Source organism: Catharus ustulatus, chromosome 3 (assembly GCF_009819885.2).
Source record: "Catharus ustulatus isolate bCatUst1 chromosome 3, bCatUst1.pri.v2, whole genome shotgun sequence".
Classification (NCBI taxonomy): Eukaryota; Metazoa; Chordata; class Aves; order Passeriformes; family Turdidae; genus Catharus; species Catharus ustulatus.
The window spans coordinates 115,387,295-115,409,599 of record NC_046223.1 but is presented as its reverse complement, the minus strand read 5'-3'; the positions used below and the strand labels follow the sequence as shown (position 1 = coordinate 115,409,599).

The following is a 22,305-nucleotide window of genomic DNA, read 5'->3' as shown; positions in this document are numbered from 1 at the left end:
TTGTCTTCAAAGCAGTTTCTTAACCTGTTTAAACCAGTATTAATTAAATATTGCTCAAGAACTGAGTCTAAATATATCATCAGTCTGGTTAGTGTGAGTCAACTTTCATTTTAGAGTATTGTTTGGAAATTAGTGCAGTGAAATTGTTTTACTAGGTAATGTACTTTCAGAAGCCAGAGTTAATAAAATGGTCCTGGTAAGACACTATCAAATGATGTCAGCAGCATAGAGGAGCTTCTGGAACATTTATTTAATTGGAAAGGATACAACCTTTTCTTCCTATTATTTCTACTTTGATTAATTTACATTTGTTCAGAACTTGAGTTTCCATGCTTCTGGACCATCCACTTTGAGCTGGGCTTTGGTCACATTTAAAGCAAGACAATTTCTGGATTGGGGACATTTGATGAGTAGATGCAGAAAATATCTTATTCAAGCTCAGATTCTGGTCTAGGAGAAAGTTGAATGCAGCAAATTTGAACTACATTGCTGGGCAAACCTGCACTTTTAATAGGCACAGCTAACATGGATTAAGGGTGTTAATTAATTGTTTGCTCTTAGGTAAGGGAACAAATACCATTAAAACTTCATATGCAGTCTAAATGAAACATGGAATTTTAGTTTCCTCTTTCAAAATCATACCTGAAATGTGTTAAATGTCTCTGGATGTCGAGGTCTAATATTGGAGTTGGTCTGGAGGATCCGAGGGGTGATCTGTCTTGACTTAGAAGGTCTTGGAATTCTTTACATATTTGTCTAAAAGGAAAATGGAAATCCTTCAATAAAACAGGTGCAATCCTTCCCATAAAGGTTATTCCCAAAACACTCCCACCTTATCCTGAGTGATCTCATTCAGAACAGAATTGCTTGGCAGAAGTGTTGTTACAAAATTAAAACTAACAAATCCATCTCTGGCTTCCCTGCCCCAAATTCTCATACAGAATCTCTAGAACAGGAATATTTTCCCTGTGGAACTTTTTTAAAATGTGATTTTTCCCCTGAATAGGCCCAGTTTGGCAGTGTTAAGTCTAGCTTGGCTGGCCTACATTGGCAGCAAGGCTTAAAGGAATGGTGAACTAGCATTGGAATGTGCCTGAAATGGTAAATTACTCTCTATTACTTTGTGTAAATACACCAATACTTGTACATGGGCTTGTGTACATTGTGGGCACTGCTTTATCTGCAAGTTGAAGTCCTGGATATTTTGGACTTGCCTTCTTGACTCCCACCCTTAAGACAAAGGGGTTGTAGGCAGGACCCTTGCAGTGAGAACTCAGGGTCTGTCTCTGGTCTCCCATAGCAAAGTAGCCTATCTTTGTAAAGGATGGATGGTCTTACTGTTTTCCCTCTCCACTCAGTCTCCCTGAGGTTCTCAGCTTACCTAGTACCTGGGGGTCAAATTTATTTCTGGAATTCCTCTAGATAGGATTTAGCAAGGAAAATCTGAAAATAAGCCTTTTTGTTCTTATGCTGTCGAATTGTTTGCAAATTAGCCTGGGAATATTCTACCAATAAACCTTTAAAAAAAGAAACCAAATCAGGTCCATTTAGCTCATGTCCTCAGAAGAGCATTATTTGGACCATGAGTGAACAGACATCACTTACTTTCACTTGGTTTATGATTCAATTAATTGGGAAAAGGGGACCTGTCCAAATTAGCACAGAGTTCTCCATTGCTGTATTGGAAACAAAGGTGCTAATGGGGGATCAGGAGGGCATTATCACCTCCAGATGATCAGTTGGGACCCTGATCTTTGTTGGATTAACCTGGTACTGGTCACAGTGACTGCCTGTAGCCTGGCAAGAGTGCCACACAGCAAAGTGTAGAGTCACAAGGGTCACCCTCACACCTGCAGACGTTTTGACACATTTGATAACCCCTATAATTATTCTCCTCCAGTCTCCTAAATCCTGTGGCTTCCTGAGAATAGACCCTGCTGTGGGCTGTCTCCCAGGACTTGCCCAAAATATTTGGGAGATTCAATGAGCCATTCTGACGTTTTAGTAACATGAACAGTGCAATCTGTAACTCAGAGTGCCTGTGGTTTACTTTGTTAGCATAGATGCAATCATTGTGCCCAGGGGCAGTTTCTAATACCAAAGAGCATCTCTGTGGTCCATGATTCCTTTCAGGGGACTCACTGCACACCAGGTCCTAGACAAAATTTGGGTTCTTCACTGTCACCTTGATGTCCTTTGGGACATGGTAAAATGGACAAAGTGGTAAACTCAGCTCGTTGGTCTTTAGAAGTCCCTCACTGCTGAGTTATAAGCAAGAAAACTGTGCAAACTGGTTTTATCCTTCACTTTGTCACAGTGATACAACTGGGAGCAGAGATCTTGGACAGCTCTCTCTTGACTAAGAAGAGATGCAGAAATCTATTTCCTGCTGTGCTGCTGGACCCCATCCAGGCCTCACTTCTCTGAATGCTTGTCATCTGCACGGACCCAGACACCGACTGCTTGAAAAGACAGCATCACCCCAGCCTTTCAGGCAAAGAGAGGTATTCAGCAGAAATGTATGTAAATGCAGCATACACTTTTAATGAATCAGGTCCTTAGAGGAAAAACAGTTCCTTTCAACCACTGAAAACAGTCAGTCATTTTGGCTTCTAAACAATCCACTATCCCCAGTCGGCCCTGTCAGCACTACTCTTCTCTCCTTCCTCCAACCTCTACTTTCTACCTGTTGAAAAAGTTCATCTTAAAAGTTCTTTTATTTTAACAAAGGAAAGTGTCAGAACCAAGTGTGCAATTAAGTTCCCTTCGATCTTCACGTGTCAAAAGTCCTTACTGAATGCTGGCAGATTGGAAGAAAAGAAAAAAACTTTTTATTATACATGAAAACCTGCAAAAGGCAGCAACCTACTTTTTTTTTTCAAGGGGATTTCTAGGCAAAGTGGTGTCTCAGAGCCTCCACTACCAGTAAAACATCACCTGGGTAGTGGCAGGGAGAAGGGTAGGCAGTTTTTTGCTGAGCTGGACTGGTTTTGGAAAAAAACAAAGGAAGGTGGTTGTGTTGTCCTAGTGGGGCACAGATTAATAAAAATATTCCTGGTCACTCTGCATGGGAGGCATCCAATGATTCGTGATACATGGTCAGATGATCCAGTTTATGACCAGAAAAGAGAAAAAATTCTGTACTGGGTATCAAAACAAGAGCCCATGCAGCCCATGATCCCTACCAGTGGCAAAGCAAAGACCTGGTGTTGAGTGGGGCAAGAGTGAGCCCAAGAATCTGATTTATTCTGAGTGTGACAGAGCTGCCACTATCCAAGGACCAGATGTCAGAGAAGTGCATGAGCCAGATGTTGATTAGTCTGTGCTGGCTGTAATCAACTCCACAATAAAATCATTATTCACAGTATTCTGGTTTGGTCAGTGCAAACGTGGATGTATCTGTGCCTCTGATCCAATGGAAGACCTTGTGCTGTGAAGCACTGGGATGTTTCCTGCAGGATGCTGTGCCTCTCCAGCAACTGGATTATTGGCACAGCCTTCAGCAGTGTTGTATCTGTCCAAGCTGCAAACTGTCCCCTGCTGTAAAACCTTTCAGGTTCTCCCATACCTCTGCAAGGTGAATTAACTTCTGTTTAAACACCCTATAAAACCAGGTCCCACTATTTTTCTAAAAAAATATTTCTACATGAATTGAATATGTATCTTGAAACCTTCTTACGTTTCTAGGATTAACAGGCCTAGATCAGTACTCTTCAGCCAGAATTGAGACAATTCATTATTTTTTGAGATCTTGCTCTGTCCATAAAACCACCAACTTGTCCGCCAATCATCTGCTCAGCAAAGGTGATGAGTGGAAAGAAAGAGAATAGGATACTGGTTTCTCTCATTGCTTATGCCTTTCTTACCCTTTCAGCACTTTTCAGCCTGTTTCACTCCCATCCTGCCATTGCTGACACTTGTGTTCAGCAGTGAACACTACCCAATCACCTTTTCTTCCCGTGACAATTATTAAGTAAAGCTCTCATTCTTCATTATCTAGTCATAAATCAGAACAGACCATGGCACCATCCTGTTGCATCAATTTGTGCTGTCCCAGGCTGGCCCTGAGTTTGCAAGACATCCCAAGACATCCATAACTGCTGGCAGATACAACACAGAAAAAAAAGAGAGATCTGTGTGGCCCTGGAGCAGCAGCTCATGGCCAAACTGGATAGCCCAGTTCAACTCAAATGGCAATGGGCCTGTGTTTGGGCAGCTGAATTGAGCCAATGAATTTGGATGTCTAAATCCATAATGCAAATACACCTAGGTATGAAAAAATGTGGAAATCATGTTACCCTTTCCACTTATTTTTCCTCTTCACCTGTATTCTAAGGATTGTGGAAATAACTTTGTTCTGTCCATGTTTTTCCTCAAGACCCAAACGGGAACATTTCTGTGGGCTCCTGGCTCTGTCCCACAGTGGAAGCAGCAACACACTCAGGTTGTGGCTCTCCAGTTCTCTCCACAGACAAAGCTGGGTGTGATCTCACCACTCTGGAATGCCTATGTTGGTTTTGGTGGCAGTATAATAATCCCCTGGTTTTTCTGGTGTCATCACTCACAAGCCCATGAGCCAGGGAAGTGGTGGAATTGCTGAAATTGCCAATCTGGACCTTAGGGATGGCTGGTGATCATTGAAACCCCTGAGGGTTGTCTAGAACTCTTTGTATCAGACAGGTGGAAGCGTGGCTGGGAAATGCCAAGCTGATACTGTGATGTCATGGAGCTGTGTCTCCTGGAACACCTGGGCAGGGCTGGAATCCCTGTTCTCCTGGCAGGCAGGAGAGGGCAGCAGTAACACACACACTGACCTGTCTGTCCCTGCTACCAGCACTGACTGCAGCAGGATGTTCCTTTCTACTATTGACAGACCTCTCTGAACAATTTCTTGGTGCTTTTAACTGATAGGATGGGAGGGAAAGTAATTTTGCTCCTAACAAGTGCTGGATAACAGCTAAAACCCCGAAATTCATGGTGGTTAGAGGTAGTGCATGCCCATGAGACCTCATCTCAGTCTGAGAAAGTAGATATGGGTGGTAAGAAAGGGTAGTGAGACTCTCATGTGCCACTGAGCGGCACAGCCTTTGGGGACAGGTCATAAAAGTGACCCACCAATTATTACAAGCCATGGCTTTGTGATTTCTCACTAGAGACAGGGAAAAACGGGGAAGATTTGCATCATTTTGGTTGATTGTGTTCTGTAAATGGGACAAATCCTCAGCTAGGAGGCAGGATGTTAATGGGCTGTGCAGCAATGGGGGGACACAACTTGCAGAGAGGAATTTCTTCTGGCCAGCTGGTTTGTTCTCATCCCTCTGAAACCCCTTGAGCACTTAAATGTGGACAGAGGTAAGAATAAGATAATATTCCCCTTACGTTATTCCTTTTAATGTACAGGGGAATTAGGAATGTGATGTATGAGGTCTCTCATTAGAAAATTCCTGCTGATCCACATGGTGATGCTTTTATCATCCCAGGGAACAATCACAGGTTGTATTCATGGGATTCACAAGAATGAGATGTTAGAGTGCATCTCATCTCTGGGTCACTGTCAGGACAGAGTGCTCTGAGTACAAGAGGGACACCAAGGCAGGGATCTTGCCAAAGGACATTGGAATACACAGGACAATCCTGTTACTGATCAGCCCTTCCCCTAGTACAGGGAAATTCCTTCCTGTTGGATATATCACACCTGGAAAGGTTTTCAAACACTTCCAGCATGGAGGGGATGATTTGAGAGCTCAGATTTGTGGTCTCAGCTCTACTTCAGCCTCAAACATGACACTGCAGTGAGCACAGTGAGACTGAACGTGTACAAGGTTTCCACGCAATCAGACCACACACCTAGGGCAGGTCTACCCCACTCCACACAGACTATTTATTCCTGTTTCCCATGGCTCATGAAGGCTAATTCCTCCCTCATCAAGGCTAATTAACCTAGTTGAAATGCTATCTTAACACGGTGTTACTGCTCCAGGGAGACGAGTGGCTTGTTTAGAGTGAAGCCTGATGCCTCTTTGTGTCTTTAATGTCTTTAGCAAAGCTCCCCTGCTGTTGTACATTGTTCCAGTGCCTTTGACTTCAGGGGAGCTCTTGCAGTTTGCATCCAGAGAGGATCTGTCCTTCTGCAAACCATCTCTCCCTCAGCAGACTAATGATAATTATCCAACAGGAACCAGTACTTCAGTAAAAGCTCAGATCTGCTCACACACAAACACGAGACAGTTTCTCTGCCACAGATCTTACCATGTAATAATATCCTCTGTTCCCATCCAAACCAAAGCATCTGGGAAGATGTACGTGCCCCCTTAACCACAGGCAATGACAGCACAGCCACTAAACCCCCCCTGCAGTAAAGGAGGTCCCTCATTCAGCATCTCCCCCGCAGCCAGCGAGCACTGCTGTGACAGCAGTCACCACAATCCCAGCTCCATACTCCCACTCCTCCCTCCCCCAGCCCCCAGATCCAACATGGAGAAGTGACAGACCGATTTCTTTTTTCGCTTCCCCTCCCTCCTTACTTTGTCGCTAGGATCATCTTTTTCCTCGCTGTCTGCTCTTTCTGTTCCATGTGCTGTCTGGCAATGTGCTCTCCTACTGCCTTGGCAGGGAACTCTGTTTCACAGGTGTAGCCGAAATCTCTGGCCAAATGTAGCGCTTCCCCTGCGGTCAGACAAAATGGGTCAGTCGTTTTTTTAGGGTTATTATTGCTATCATCATCATCATCATCACCATATTGTTGTTATTATTGTCACAGAATTTATTGCACTCTTTAAAAAAAGCCCCAAAATGGTAGCAAGTCACTCTGTAGACAGGCATTCTCCAGTCACACATTTCAGCCCAATTGGCCTGCTGGTGTTTAGTCATCATTGGTGCCAGGCAGAAGAGAGGAGGGATATTCCTCTCATCAGATGGAAGGATGTCCCTCTCATGAGAAATAGTGGCCAACATTGGCTCTGTCTTCCACCAGTGAGAATTGGGCAGCTGCCCAATTTTGCAAGCCCTGTTCATCATCGATATCCAAGGTATGGGAAAGAGCAGGAAGTAGGAATGAGCAGCTTGAAGACTGAGTCACCTTTGGGACTTCACTCCCTGTGTCTGATGGAAAAAGAGCACTCCACCCCAGGGAAGATATTCCGTGGAATAACATATTCCATTATATTTGCACAGAGTTTAACCAACAGCACAAGTTCCCCACACCAGAGAAGAGCAGACCCCAAGGGAGAACTCAATAATGATCTTTTTTCCAAAGGATTGCAAACAAAATTGCCAGGAAAAACAAAAAGGGAAGATGATGAAGAAGACAGTTGCACTTTTCTACCTCACTGCAAAGTCTGAGCACAAGAACCCAACTCTGTGCTGGCTGCCAAATGCTTCTGGAAGGACAGGACCTCTCCACTGGCTTAGAGAATCCAGAATTTAATTTTAGGGTTTACTGAACACTCTGACCTGTACTCTGGACTCTGACAACCTCAGTGTGGGATTTATCTGATCAAAAGCAGCTGCCTGGATTGTGAACATCTGTGCCTAAGTCAGTTTCCCTGGTGGGAAATAGGCATTTCCAGATGACACTTGTTCTCATCTCACTGCAGAAAAAGAAATAGGTCAGCTACCAGAAGCACATCTGCATGAGTGACTAACAGACATGCTCCAGAACAGTTTTAGAGCTCAGGGGTTGTGGGTTTTTCACTTTACTTTTCTCTTTTTTTTTTTTTTTCCCAGAGTTGTGTGTTTGATTGCCATCAGGAGAAGTGGCATTGGACTCTGGCTCTTTGAAGTGAAAAGGCTGATGCTGTCAGGAGGGATACAGGACATGGAACTCCTCCCTTTGAGAGTATCTGCAGTGGAATTCATCAGATTAAATGTCAATATTGATGTCTGACTTGATACTTCCAAGTCAATGGAGACAAGCTAGCCTTGAAGCATGTATCGTCTTATACTAGAGTAGAAGGCAAAAGGGAATCTGAAGAATTATGGAGTCTAGATTAAGATTAAATCTAGATGGAGTCTAGATCTAGATTAAGTCAGATTAGAACTCAGGAAATCACCTTCTGCTGACAGCATTGCCTTAGATGAGATTATTCAAGGCTTTCCCAAGCCTAATCTTCAATATTTCCAACTATGGAAATTCCACAGCTATTCTGAGCAACATAATAAAATGTTAATTGTTAATTTAACTTCATTAATCATTAAATTAAATCATTAAACACCCAGAAGTCTGATTTCTCCCTATTTACTATGATCTGACATGAAAAGGTGCAAATACAATGAAAATGGGAAGATGAATCCCATCCTCAGAGAGGCTTGGTTAAGCCAAGGGAGAGGAGAAGTTCCATGGAAACAGTGGTCCTGTGCCAGGGACAGTATGAGGAATAAGAAACCACATGCACTGACCTCTATTTCAACTCCCTTTTGAGATATTATTATCTCCCCTTCTACCACTGGAGTTTTTATGGAAAAACACCTTTTGATTCCACAAGAAAATGCTTTACTGTGTTTATCTACCCCAGTTTATTCGGGTGCTGACTAAATCCATGCACCACTCCCAGGCAATCTGCTGATACCAGCCAGCTCCAACCTCTGCAGCTGTAACCAACTTTACAGCAAAAATTGAAGATTAAAGTCAAAATCATCTGCTTTCTTTAGATTTTTTTAAACATTACTTTTTGCTAAAAGGAATGAAGATGTTAACAAGCAATCAGCATCTCTGAGTTGAAAGGAGAAACAGCTTCCTCTTAGTTTGCAGCTTCTAGAAAAGGAAAATAATTTGCAGTGAAAACAAAACGGATTTCAGTGATAAGTTAACAGAAAATCAGGATGAACAGAGAGTTGACTGATTGCTTTGTATCTGAAACATCTATCCCAGAGTTCTTCATGGGTGAGAAAGGCTGCATTTTAACCATAGTTTTTACATTTCTGTAGAGTAGTTTCAAAATGTCTATTTCAGATATGCTTTAAATCCTCTTAAATAAAGAGTAAATCAATTTCAGAAGACCACAGGTTTTTCTTTTCAACTAAATTCTGTTAAAATACTGGTAGGTTTATCTTCATTCCAGCATGGAAAGAAAATAAAAGTCAACCCCTTCAAAGCTGTCATCAGGTGGAATTGCAATTTTAGACAGCATCATCATGGTCCCAGTCAGTCCCAGTAACAATACAAGGAATGTAGACAGTAAAGAATTAAAAAATTTAAACATTTAGCCATTGGAAAAGTCTTGGTTTTCAAGAGAGCAGAGCTTTTTCTGTTGAAATGTAGGCATTCATTTAACGTGATCAACAACTGACTGAAATGTGAATGTTTCCACTTAGTGTTAGAAAAAAGGGAATGAAAATGTGAATAGTCATTCAAATTTATATTTAAAAGATGGTTTATATCGTTTGCTAGAGCTGAGAAAATTATACTAACTGTTCTGATGATCTGAGAAAATTATTCAAAAGTATAAAACCTGTCTGGAGCTGGGATTGTGATTGTGATATAAAATAATTTGAGAAAAAAACCCCAAAATTACTTATCTCTTCATGATATAGAATGGTAAAAATATAGATACAAATGTAATTATTGTTTTTGATGAAATAATAATTAAAATACTTAAATTAAAATTGAAAATATTTTTTGCTGGAAAAGAAAGACTCACATACTACAAATGCATGTTAGAGCTATGCATATTTATTCATATAAGCATGCTATAAGGAGTAGGCATCCTGAATTATAACATAAATTCCAAATAAAAATAAAAATTGGACTTGAGAACACTCTGCAGAGCATCGTTTCTCCTATCTCATCGTTGAGCAAAGATGCAATTTTAAACCAGGACCAAATGATGATTTGATATTTAGAAGTGTAGTGCTATGCTATTTTTTGTAAATAGGTGTCCCTTTGATTAGTGTATAGTAGGATTAAATCTGCTAGTTTATACAAAATGTCATGGAATATGTTCTTCTTTTCTACAGCAAATTCGGATAAACACTTACTTTGGGAGAAAATGTGTAAATATCAGAAATACGGATGGACTGACCCTTTTTCTTTTACCTAAACTTCCCATCTTCTGCCTAGCTGTTCTTCACATCAGGGTAGGAATCACAATGAAGGTGAAACCACTCAAATCCCTGACTTTTACAGTTAGCTGCCTAAATTCAGCCTAAAATCAAATTTCCCCTTGTGTGATACCCCCAGCTCTTTCCTCCCAGGATAAAGACAGATGTTGGGAATTTTGGATTTTCCTAAATCAGCACAGGGTTCTGCATCTCCTGTCAGTGCTGCCTCTCCTCTGCAGCCTGAATTGTCCATGATGGAAGGACACTGCAGGAGCACAGCTGGCAGGGACAGCTCGGTGGGGACAGCAGCCTGTACCTCCAAGGGTTCTGTGAGGAGCAGAGTGAGGTCCCCAGGGGCAGCGAGAGTGAGAGCTGTGTCCCCAGGAGAGGGACACTCAGCATCTGAACCTCCCACTCTCTCCTCGGCTCTGCCTCCTCCGGGTGCTCTAGCCAGCAGAAATGGTACTCAGGGGGAGGAGGGACAGGCGGGAGGTGGAAGGAAAGTTTATTCTATTTGTGGGGTGAGAAGGGAGGAGGAACAAGTGGAAGGATGTTTAAACAAAGGCTGGTGGGGGAGAAGTGTGAGAGTTGAGAGCACGATGAAAAAAGAAAACATTGACCTATTTTTTCTCAAGAGTTTTGGTGCCCCAAATGAAGAATGTCATTAATTCTGTGTCTAGGGAAGTTTAGTGTCTTAATCAGGTTTGACAGGAAAACAACCTCTAGAATTTTAGTAAGTTTTCTTTTGTTTTTTTCTTTTTTTCTTTTTAATCTGATGGTTTAAAAATCATTCATGCATTGCTTTTACCTGCATCTGCAATCACATTTATATTTTGTAAGTGACCCATTCAAACAGAAGGGGACATCTCCCCTCTTTATCCTTCCTTACTCCCACTGGAGAAGCTTTTGACTCTTTGGAGCCGCAGTAAAGCTTAGCCTTGGAAATATCAGTATTTATTCGAGGAGCCTTTATTTACTGCTAATATGCAGGAATTTTCCTTTTGGAAGCTCATAAGAAAAATGACCTCTCCTCCATCTAGTCCAGGCACTAGAGGGCATCCCTCGCCTGCAGGTTACAGAGATGTGTCCCCAAACTGCTCAGGAGAATCCTGCAACACTGACTTCACTCTCCCCTCGTTGTGCTGATTTATGTGGAAAACAAAGAGAACAGAACTAATCTACCAAACAATTCCAAAGACTCCAAAGATGCCACCTGATCAAGCCAAGAGAAAACATCCTGCAGCAGAGCAGAACTCCAAAAGAAAACACTTTGCAGGAAACAGGAGGCCATAAATAATTTTCATAAAATCTGGACCTTCACGTGACAGCCAAAGCCCAGAAATAAATTGCAGTTTGGCCTTGAGATTAACAGACTCCCCAAAACTCAATGATTTCAGTATGTTTTAGAGGAAAAGAAGTATTAAATTTTGACTTGTTTTTTGGTCAATAACTACAATAATCATACAACTAATTTTGCCTTATCTTGCATCACGTAGATATTCAAGAAGTTTGGCACACTTTTATTTTAAAGAGATATTAAAACCTCAATATATTGAAGACTGTGAGGACCTTCAGTAATAATAAATTTAGAACCATCCTAAAGAAGTCAAGAGTGACACAATCCTGGGTCGTTATGAGAGGTACACAGAGTGTACCTGATATTTTAGAGCTTTAATAAAACTAACAAATTATTATTATTTCAATTTCTGAACTGCTGTCACACGGAAAAGCTCATGTGTTTCTCTCTAGATTCTCTAAACCTCAGAATAAACCTGTGTTTTTTCCATTTCTGCCTCTCCAGCAGCAGGAACCATTGAAGATTTCTTCCTTGAAGAAATTTTGCTGTAAGTTAGTTCCACCTGGAAGGAATATCTGAATATCCGAAGAGAGAATGGTTTATATCACCTGGAATTCAGTGAGCACTGCCAAGTTTGACCCAGAATTGGTTACACTGAAAAGTGCTTCACTGAGTTTTCTGTTGGGATGTTAACATGGTGGTGCCATTCCAAAATTTCCATTGGATAGAATTCATGATTAGCATATCCAGGCAGAAAGGTCTCTGCCAAAGTGAGCACAGGCACAGCAGTGTTTGTCTTTAGGACTCACAGCAGGGCACTCCAAGAACAGAAGTCAACACCATGGGCTTGACACCAGGATTTGCTCCAGGCTTTGAGCAAGAGGGCAGGGAGGTGAGCACAGCTCCATTCCTGGGAGCAGGAATCCAACCCTGACTTACAGTAAAGGTGCTCAGCCACCAACCCCAGGCTGCAGCTGCCAGACAGGCACCTCCCTCCAGTCTCTGCTGATGAATGGATATATGCCCACACAGAATCCCAGAATCATGGAATGGTCTGGGTTGGAAGAAAACTTAAAGATCATCCACCTCCACCCCCTGCCATGGGCAGGGACACCTTCCACCATCCCAGGTTTCTCCAAGCCCCATCCAGCCTGGAATTAGACACTACCAGGGATGGGGCAGCCACAGCTGCTCTGGACAACCAGTGCCAGGGAATAATTTCTTCCTAATTTTAGCTTTCAGCCTAAAGCCATTGCTCTGTTTACCAATAAAACTCAGTTGTGGTTTATTCTTCCCTGAGCTGAGATTCCTGAAGGTGGAACAACCCTTGCTCCTCTACCTTGGTACCTTTTCCAAGGCTGTAACTCCATAAGAGTTTTCTCTTCAGGCAGGTCTGATATGGACACACCTGCATTCCAGAGCAGCCCCACTGAATTTCCTTGTGCTCAGTCCCCCTGAAAATCTGTCTCTTGTCATGGATGCTGAAAACTGAGCATTCACTACTTCTGCCTTGAAGAGTCTCTATCCTTTGAGATAATAAAAAACTCACAAAGTCCTGTGCAAGTTCTTCTAAGTGACCCTGCTTTGAGCAGGAGGATTGGCCTGGGAGATACCAGAGGTGTCTTCCAGCCTCCATCCTTCTGTAATGCTGTAATTCTGTGGTAATCTGTTCTGAGACTTCAGCCTACTTGCCTAGATCTGTATGGACCTTTCAGGCTATGACTGTAGAAGGTGTTGACCTTTAGGATGAGCTGAGTTCTCTCAGCATCAAGGAGGAGGGATCAGAAATCCCCAGAGCTGCTACTTGCAGCCAGACAACAAACTGGGTACTTAGTGGATTCACCCAGAACAGAAGAGATGCAGGTAGAGTTTCTTCCCTTTGCCTGAGGGGTTTGAACCTGCATCTCCCAGCTGAAGGTTTGAAGAGCCTGGCAGTATTTGGAGAATGATATTTAAACAACAAATAAAGGCCAAGAAAGTATCTCCTGAGCCTGTCTAGATATTATCTGAAAACACATTTCATTCATTTATGTGTGTGGGAAAAGACTTGTCTAAATATTATGCTTTCTTATGGAGGAAAAAAAAAATATCATCACATTTTTGGACCAGCTCCAGGAAATTCACAAGTTTAAAAAAAAATAAAAAGTAGGATAAACAAAGCTACTTATAGAGTTGGTATAAGACATTCATCTCTCTCACAAGAGCACTCAGATGATCGATGGTAAGCACAAATCAATGCTGAGGAAACTGCAGGACCAAGACACTTGCTGGGGGCCAAGACATCTCAGAATAAACTTCCACTTTGCCACTCACTCTGTGGCTTTAGGCAAGTCAGGTCCCTTCTTACAAAATACAGATGATGGAATTTAACCCTGTGGCTGAAAAGGGCTGCATGCCATGGAACATTTTAATTATGGTTGTAGCATATTGCAGTATTAGAGAGCCTACCTTCTACCAGGGAAGTCAGGAGTGTGACATTTGCTGCTTTCTTCTTCCTGCAGGCAAATTCAGTCCAAGTCTGTCTAATTTTTCTCGCAAGCAGCGTCCTCCATTCTTGGATTTTGCTCTGTCATGAGAGAACAGCAGGAAGGAGAGACTTGTCATTATTCTGCACCTTTCCCCCATGTTAATACGAGCCTAGAAATTTTACACACTTCTTTGACAAATGTGTGGGGTGACATCAATGGGAAATATTTCAGAGCTGTATTCTAAATGTCCTGCTTGCTCTAGGTGGGTCTTTAGCTTTGGTTCTTTGGCAGAGTCAGAGATTTAAATGCCTGTCATGGGGGCACCAGATCTTCAGGCAGTTTTCCACCTAGTGGAGCCCAGCATCCTGATTTGGGCATGGCACCTGGGATTACAGAGACTAAATATAAATATTGACAGTGCAAAAACACTAATATCTCATTTTATCAGGCTCCAATGACAAATTAGAGAGAAACAACCTCCTAGAATTAAACAGATATCCACAATGAGTGAACTTTACTCATCTGGCTTGTCTGGCTAATAAAGGAGGCCAGGTAGTATTTAAATGTCTGTGTGGAACCCAGCTCTAGCTATCCCTCTATAATTTATGTAGAGACCTGGGTACTCAGAAATGTCTTCTACAAAGCCCAAAACTCACAAGCAAGAGTGCCAAGGCAATAGGAAATGCTGAAGCTAAATCCTCAGCCATCACAAGTTATCTGTGCCCCTGTGCCCAACACCTGCATCCCTTTGTTCTCACAAAATGGGTCCTGGTGTGTCCCAGCTGCTTTTCTGCAGCACCTCAGTGTTTGAAACATTTGAGAAAAATCCACTTATGTAGCAGATGTAGGTTCAAATTCTTCCTCAGCCTGAGGGAATTTTAATCTGTATTTTCAACCAGGTGCAACAGCCAGCTGACAGCAAGTAACTAATGTTAAAATGCTGAAACAGTTAATAAAGCAGTGACTGGAACCCTGATATCTCCCATCCCAAATGAATGACCTGCCCATTAATTAGATAAGAATCAACACCTTTGCTTTTTGTACAAATACAAAATTAACCCCAAATGAGATTGAGGGGCCCTCAGCTTAGAAAAAGTAATCACTGAATAGTAAAAATAATTAACCAAATATTTTGAGGTTCATGTTCAAGTTCCTTCAGGCAGAGGAAGGAACAAACACAGAATATCACCATTTAGATGTCTGTTTTTATACATTAAAAAATACCACAACTTTGGCCACATTGTTGTCAGGAAATACCTTCTGAAAAGAATTTTTTCTTTTTTCAGAACATTTTATTCCCAAAGCAAACTATTTTGGAAAATAGATAACCAGTGACTGCTGACAGGATGTAAAAACAAGCCTTCAAGGTCTCAGGCAAACAATCAATGAGATTTTGTTTTCCTGCATCTTTCCTGGTCAAACACAGAGTGTTTGAGCCTGTTCTTTAGCTGTGAAACCTTCACTCATGAACTGACCAAAACTTGAAATCAAATTGCTCTCACTGATTCATAAAACAGAATTAGTACATCCAAGCTGCAGACAGGGAGGAATCCTTGGCTTTTGCAAACTCCTGAACCATGCCCAGGGTTAATTTGGGAGAGGAGATATTTAGTCTGGGTCAAAAACCTGTGGGGATCATTCAAGAATTTTAACAGAGGAGAGGAGTGAGCCCTCACATTCCAGTCGATGCCCTTGAATCCACAATAGCTTGCACTGTATTGATGAAACCTGCAGCATGAGCATTTAAAGTGAAAATTAGCTGAAGGTTCCTCCAGGATGAAGCAAACAGAGAAGAAAATTTTGGTGGATGTAAATTTTGGATTTCAACGCCCACAGAGGGAGATAAATGGGACTCATGCCTTGACAACAATTTATGGTGTGCAGTCATTATTCTCCAAGATGACTCGAGACAGCTCTTGAGTGCCTGCACGTCTCAGGCTGGTTAAAATGACTTTCAGCATCAGCACGAGGATCAGTGTGGCCGTCAGTGCCAGCAGTGGAATCGCCCGTGACTTCCCAGCTAGTTTTGATCAAAGGGTGCTGGAGCAGCTGGTGCCATCTGAGCTGACGCCTCGGGGACACCGTGACTTAGAAATGCCTGCCTGAATTACAGCTGCTCCTGGCTCGCCTCTTGCAGTGTGAGCACAGCCTGCTCCTTTCCTTCTTTCTGCTCCTGCTCTCTGCAGGTGCTGCTCTGGTCAGTGAAGGGTCAGAGGCAAAACTTCATTTAAATATTTGCTCTCCAGCTTTTTCTGCCTTTTTCATGCTCAAAAAAACCATGCAGAAAAAGGAAGAAAAAGGCATCCCTACACCTCGGTGTTGTATTTTTTGTTGAGTGAGGGTTGTAACTATTGTAAAACAATTCACTTTGAGATAGTTTCTCAGCAAGAATTTAGATTTGTAGCTCTGTTGTTGGAAATAGAAAAGGTATAAAACTCTCAGAAAGCTGTGTGAAAGCAAATCTCAGGATGGAGAAATGCAAGAATGCTGAAGAAGCAAGGACAAGAAACAATTAGGCTATGAGCTGTGTAGAGATAGACCTTAGGAAAATATGTTAAGCAAGGTAGTAGAAATATGCAAACTTAATATCCATTGCTTTAATCTATTACAAGCAAACATTTTCCACACATTGCATTTCCTTTTTTTTGTTTTCTCAAAAGGAGTCAAAGCAACATCTATCCATGTCTGATGAGTAATTGAACAGAGGAGGCAAACAAAAAATCAGTTTGCTGAAAAATGTAAACTTGCTGATTGACTGAAAACTCCCCAGTGCTCCCTCCTGATCCATCCCCCTCTGACCAGCTATCCAAGCAGGGAAAAAGAATGAAACCTATCTGTTGAAAAATGTAAAAGATAAAGCCATTACAGCATTGTCTAGGAGCTGTTATCCTCACCTTCAACTTACCTTCTCAAAATGCCTCCGAGGAGGGAGGCGTTGAGGCACTCAGGTGGTGAAAGGCGCCTCTTCACCTCTGCAATGGTCACTTTGTACTTGGAAGTGGAGCTGAGCAGAGACAAGCGGCCAGGGACGGAGCAGAACAGGTCTGTGGGGTTCACTACACAGGTGCCACCTAAAAAAAAAAAAAATTAAAATGAGGGAAACTCCTCGTCTGTGTTTTGACAAACTCAACCATGAAGAACAATTCTGTGGTTCTCTTGTGGTTGGTTTTGTTTGGGTTTGGTTTTTCTGAGGGGGGTGTGTGGTTTGGCTTTTTATAATATTATTGTTTTGAGAGAAATGAGTGTGCTGGAATTTCAGTGAATTATTAGATGTCATAAGTTTTACAGTCAAAATACCTTGTTATGCTTATTTGATAGAATTTGATTTAATACTCTGAAAGAATTACTGATGATACTAACATCTCTCCCATCTAGTATGATTAAAAAGTAAGATTGAACCCTCACTCACAATTTTAAAAAAAATAGTTTGTGAAAATATTGGGGCATTTATTCTAATGAGAAATGCTAAATTTAACTCTCATAGCTGCAGTTAGGATTACAAAGATGCAAGAGCACTATGGGTTTGCAGTGATTTGCAGCAAGAACAGCTTTACACACCTTTGAACTCATAAATTCCTCCCAAAGTTAGGTCAAATCCTCAGCCAATATTAATGATTGAGATATATCGAGTTACATCAGTTTATCTCAGGTTAGCTCTGCAATTGTTTATTTCTTGAGAGTGGCAATTACTTGGCCTGGCTCTAAAACTGCTGAATGATCACCAAATCTTTCAGTCAAGACTGTGATCAATAACTCCTCAGGCAAAACTGAGCTTTTAACTTAAAGTTAATATGAGAGAGAAAAAGAGAAAACTTTCTCTGCAACCGATCTAAGAGAGCAGAACAAACTCCCAGGGAAAAAAAAAATAATCTTAAGAACTTACACATATTTTATCACCAAGCACAAAACACTTTTCTTTGACCTGCCTTCTCCAACCTGACTACAACAAAAAATTCTGTGTAAGAAATGAATCCTACCACTGCATGCACTATTATTCCCTGGGGGAAAGATGAGGAAAAAAAAAGAAAGAATGAGCTGCATATGACAGTGATACAAAATATCAGATAATTCAATGCACTACTAGGAGGAGTTCAGATGGTTTATATGAGGATGATGACATGAAGACCTTCTCAGAGCAGAATTAATCTGTGCTCATCACTCATGCTTAAAGGAAACATACTGTATCTTTTCAGATACCCTGATAGTTTCTTTTTTCCTATAAAGACCTTAATCTTTTTTAAGTACAAATGCTCACTTTGTTGTACTTAAAATTTTAGCTTCTAACCTAAATTCTATAATGAGAATAGGATAGGATAGGATGGGATAGAATAGAATAGAATAGAATAGAATAGAATAGAATAGAATAGAATAGAATAGAATAGAATAGAATAGAATAGAATAGAATAGAATAGAATAGAATAGAATAGAATAGAATAGAATAGAATAGAATAGAATAGAATAGAATAGGAGTGACAAGTAAAATCACACTTTGGACAAGATCCTACCCCTTTTTCTTCATCAACTTAAATGTGCAGCCCTCTTACAATTAAGGTGACTCTGTTCCACTTCTCACAGAGACAGACTGAAGGATGAACCTTCATTAAATGCAGACTATTCCTTGCTTACATAAGGCAAACAGAATTTCTTTCCAAATATTTCAGCTCTTGAAGGTATATTTAAACATTTGTGCTGACAGCAACACCAGAAAAGAACATCTCTTGGTATCAATCCCAGATGGGTGAGATCCTGACTCAGTTCAGCAGGGTATTTTATGGCTTCTAATTATGTTCCAGGGCAGATATTAGTGTCCACTTCTTAGGCAGGATATAGAGGCAATTCGTGCATCACCAAAATATAGGCACATCAAGGGCACTGATGCACATTTTTACTCAGCTCAAAGCTACAATTAATGAGCTCATACGCTCAAACACAGAAATCTGGCGCCACACGCCTGAAGTAATTTTGGGTCTGCGTTGTTTTGGTGTGTTTGGGTTTTCTTCGGTGGATTTTCTTTTTTTTTTTTTTCCTCGGAAACCTGTAAATATTTTCAAGCAACGTTTTCAAACTTCTGGTCTGTCAGGTACATTTGTGAAGCGTTCACACTGAGTAGATCTGTTTGTTTGGCATCTGCCACACAATGCACATACACACGTGTATATATATATACGTGTCAAGAAAACAGTAGCACTGTGTACATATTTATTTACTTCAATGAGTCTCTAGATTTTATAACGAGTGAGACTGTACTGAAATCAGTGTCACATTAAAGTTCATCTTCTTGCCAGGTTAAGCCAGTATGTGCATCCCTTTTTGCCAGATAAATAATTGTTCCTTTAATCCAAAAACCTGTTACCCTGCAGCTGCTCCTACCCTAAGCAGAATTTACTGGAACACTTCTTATTACTATTTAGTAGAAAGTTGCTTACACTCTGAAATATTTTAAAGTATCATGCCCAAGCAACGTGATCTAAACCAAAGCAATTCCAGGTAAGCCAGGTATGGGTTAAAAGTAAAAGAAATCAGCAGATCTGGATCATTTGCTTTCCAGAAACATGGGGAACAAGTAGCAAATTACAAGAAGGTAAAATCTATTGCACATAATTATCTCACTCTATTAATTATTCATTGACACAGCAACAGAGAGCGGTGTGGTGCTTTCTAGATGAAGATATGTCTTTGTCACAACCTGTGTGCATTTCTGAAGGCATGGATTTCCTACCACAAACACCACCTTGGAGAGGAGATGGATGAAGTCCTGGCCTTTGCACCACGAAGTAAACAGAAAAAGGCAGAGAGGAAAGAGAGGAGAAAGGAGGGCAGCCACACAAGAAGATGAAGGATTAGGTTTCTTGTTCAACACATGCTTCAGAATATTCCTGCCTTCCTTTAGATCATGTGTTAGAGTAGACAAATGATTTTGCAAAGCAGCTTAACATGAAGACCACAAGATATGTTCTAAGGTGAACTAAACAGCAGTGCCAACAACAGACGTTTTTACCCATCAACACAATGCCACTGTAGGTGCTGCTGGAAAAGTCAATCCTCACTTAATTGTTGAGTCAATCTTGTCATAACAGAGTATTTGAGAGGTGGGATGCTAAGATACCAGCAGAAATAATGCCTCAAGAAACAGCGCAGAAATAATGCTTTTTGTGAGTCTAGTGATTCAGCCTGGAGATCCCTTTTCCTCTCAGCAGTTTTTACTGGCTTTGGAAATCTTTACAGACTAACTTCTGGTGCCCCCTCAGCTCATCAAATGAAGAGTCTCACATGCAGGAAAACAAAGTAATGTGCCCACAAGTGTGCCTGAAGAAGGGAAAGCTGTGGCCCTTGCACCCTGACTCGTTCTCCATGGCATTCATCCTACAGCAAAGCCAGAAAAAGGAAAAGGGGAGCAGGCAGACAGTGAGATACCTGATGGGATCACCCAGCTGAAGTACCATGTAAAATGGGTCTGTGAGTGTTAAGAAGACTCTCTTTAGGACAACATTTTATTCCCATAGGGAAGTGATTACGTGGTCTGATCTGACTTCATCTGTTGCTATAAAATATTATTTGGAGAGGACTGTAAATGGTGATGGTTGTGCTCTTACAGCCACTGAGGTCTAGAAACACAGGCAGGACAAGAGTTAGGCAAAGGGAGAATTATAGTTTATATTACAACTGATAGATTAGGGAAAAAAATAGAGAAGGGAAGATTCCAGGCACTCAATCCCTTCTTTAAGGCTTCTCTCTCATCCAACTCTATTCAATTACTTCTTTATTCATGACAGTGTGTTAGCCTCTGATCTGTCATCTTCGTGTGGATTTCAATAAATACAATTGGTCACAAGATAAAAATGGGTGGGAAAGAGAGATGCTTTGTGCAGCTGACCTCATCTAGGTGAGAGAGCAAGGACCAAAACTGCTGTGTACTGAATCCCCAAATCACCTCAAGAGATTATATACAACCTGATATAGTTAAAGATGCTCCTGCTCATTGCAAAGGGTTGGACTAGATGACCTTTAGAGGTCTCTTCCAACACAAAATATTCTATGATTCTAATCTATTATTATTTTCAAGTGGCCTGAGGGAGGGGAATGACAAGACTAAGTTTTAATTAGTTTACTTTGGGGGCCCAATCCTTTTCCTCCTTGCTGCCTGGTTCATGCTCAGCACAGTGTCCTCTTTCATGAGAACTGGGCTTTTGCTTTGTTTCCTAAGCCTGGAACAAACAAAAGTTAGGCTATGTGATAGTGGAAAAGGTAGTCAGAGCAAACATTGGGGGAGCATTTTCCCTCTCTTATTCCCGTCTCTGCATCAAATAGCACACGTCTGTACAAAATGCCAACACGAGCTGATGATGGGCTGTGGGGATGACAGCAGGGAGAACAGAGCCATGCTCTAACCCACCCATCTTGTCAACACAATGAAAATCCCAATGAGGCACGTGGCGAGGAGAGCTGGCTCTGTTTTGGTTCAGGTTCCCTTTGTACAGATGAAGAGAACAATAGGGTGGCTGGAGGGTGGTGGTTTATTCTGATTTGGTTACTCAGGCACCTGCTGCAATGCAAGGCTCCTTTACACCATCAGAGTAAAATGTCTGTGCACCTTTTCATTGATAAAAAACAATATTCTGAAATATTTTTATACTTTTCGTAAGCAGCGTTTTTGTTTTAGGAGGAATGAGAGAGACAAATATCCATCGATGTCACTACATGATTTTTACACTTTAAATGCATTTTTAAAAAATGTGTGTCTGTAATTTTGTACATCCTTACACTCTGCAAGGTAATTTATTTGATAATTTTTTTGTTAATTATAACAGCCACAACATCATGAGTGTTTTATATTCATTCAATACAACATAGTTCCTTTCTCCAAGACATTCCCCTGTAAATGTCATGCATCTATGTGAGGAAACATCCTAATACACTGGTGACAACACTGCAGAAGTGCTGTTTATTTTGTTTTTCAGGATACAGACACTTGTGTACTTGTGTACATTATTAAATATAAGCATGCCTGAATGTCAACAGATTGATCTTATATAAAATATTAATAGCAAGCTATGCTTTTTATTAGTCTATTATTTATATCTACAGGTGCTGTTTGTGGGAGCCTCCAGTTTATAGTTTATTTTCTGTCCTGTGCTGAAATTCTGGCAAGTTTAGAGTACATTACAAAATAAAGACATAAGAATCTGCCTCTCCTTAGCTTTTTTCCTTTATCATGTAGCAAATGCAACCAAGCAGTTATCAGCACAGATTTTGACAGTAATATTTAATCCCATTTTTAGTTCCAAAAGGTCTATAAGCAATTTAAAATGTTCTCCAGATTATCCTCACATGACCCAGTCATTAATATCAGCAGCTAAATATTCAAAACTCTTAAAGTAATCTACATTTGTCATGAAAAATAGAAAGTACTGTTTTGTTTTGCGGGTGGTTTTTTTTCTCACAGTTATTCTTTTGGTCTCATTTAACTTAACAAACTTTGCATTATGTTGGTAATCACATAAA

General features: G+C 41.0%; 1 protein-coding gene across 1 annotated transcript in view; it reads right to left on the bottom strand.

Annotated features, from left to right (window-relative positions):
• TFAP2D (transcription factor AP-2 delta) overlaps positions 1–22,305 on the bottom strand; it is a 52,010-nt gene that overhangs the window by 18,191 nt on the left and 11,514 nt on the right. Inside the window, 5 exon segments of the mRNA XM_033056366.1 lie at positions 643–756; positions 6,525–6,666; positions 13,784–13,819; positions 13,822–13,901; positions 16,709–16,874. Coding sequence (XP_032912257.1) covers positions 643–756; positions 6,525–6,666; positions 13,784–13,819; positions 13,822–13,901; positions 16,709–16,874 — 538 coding nt within the window.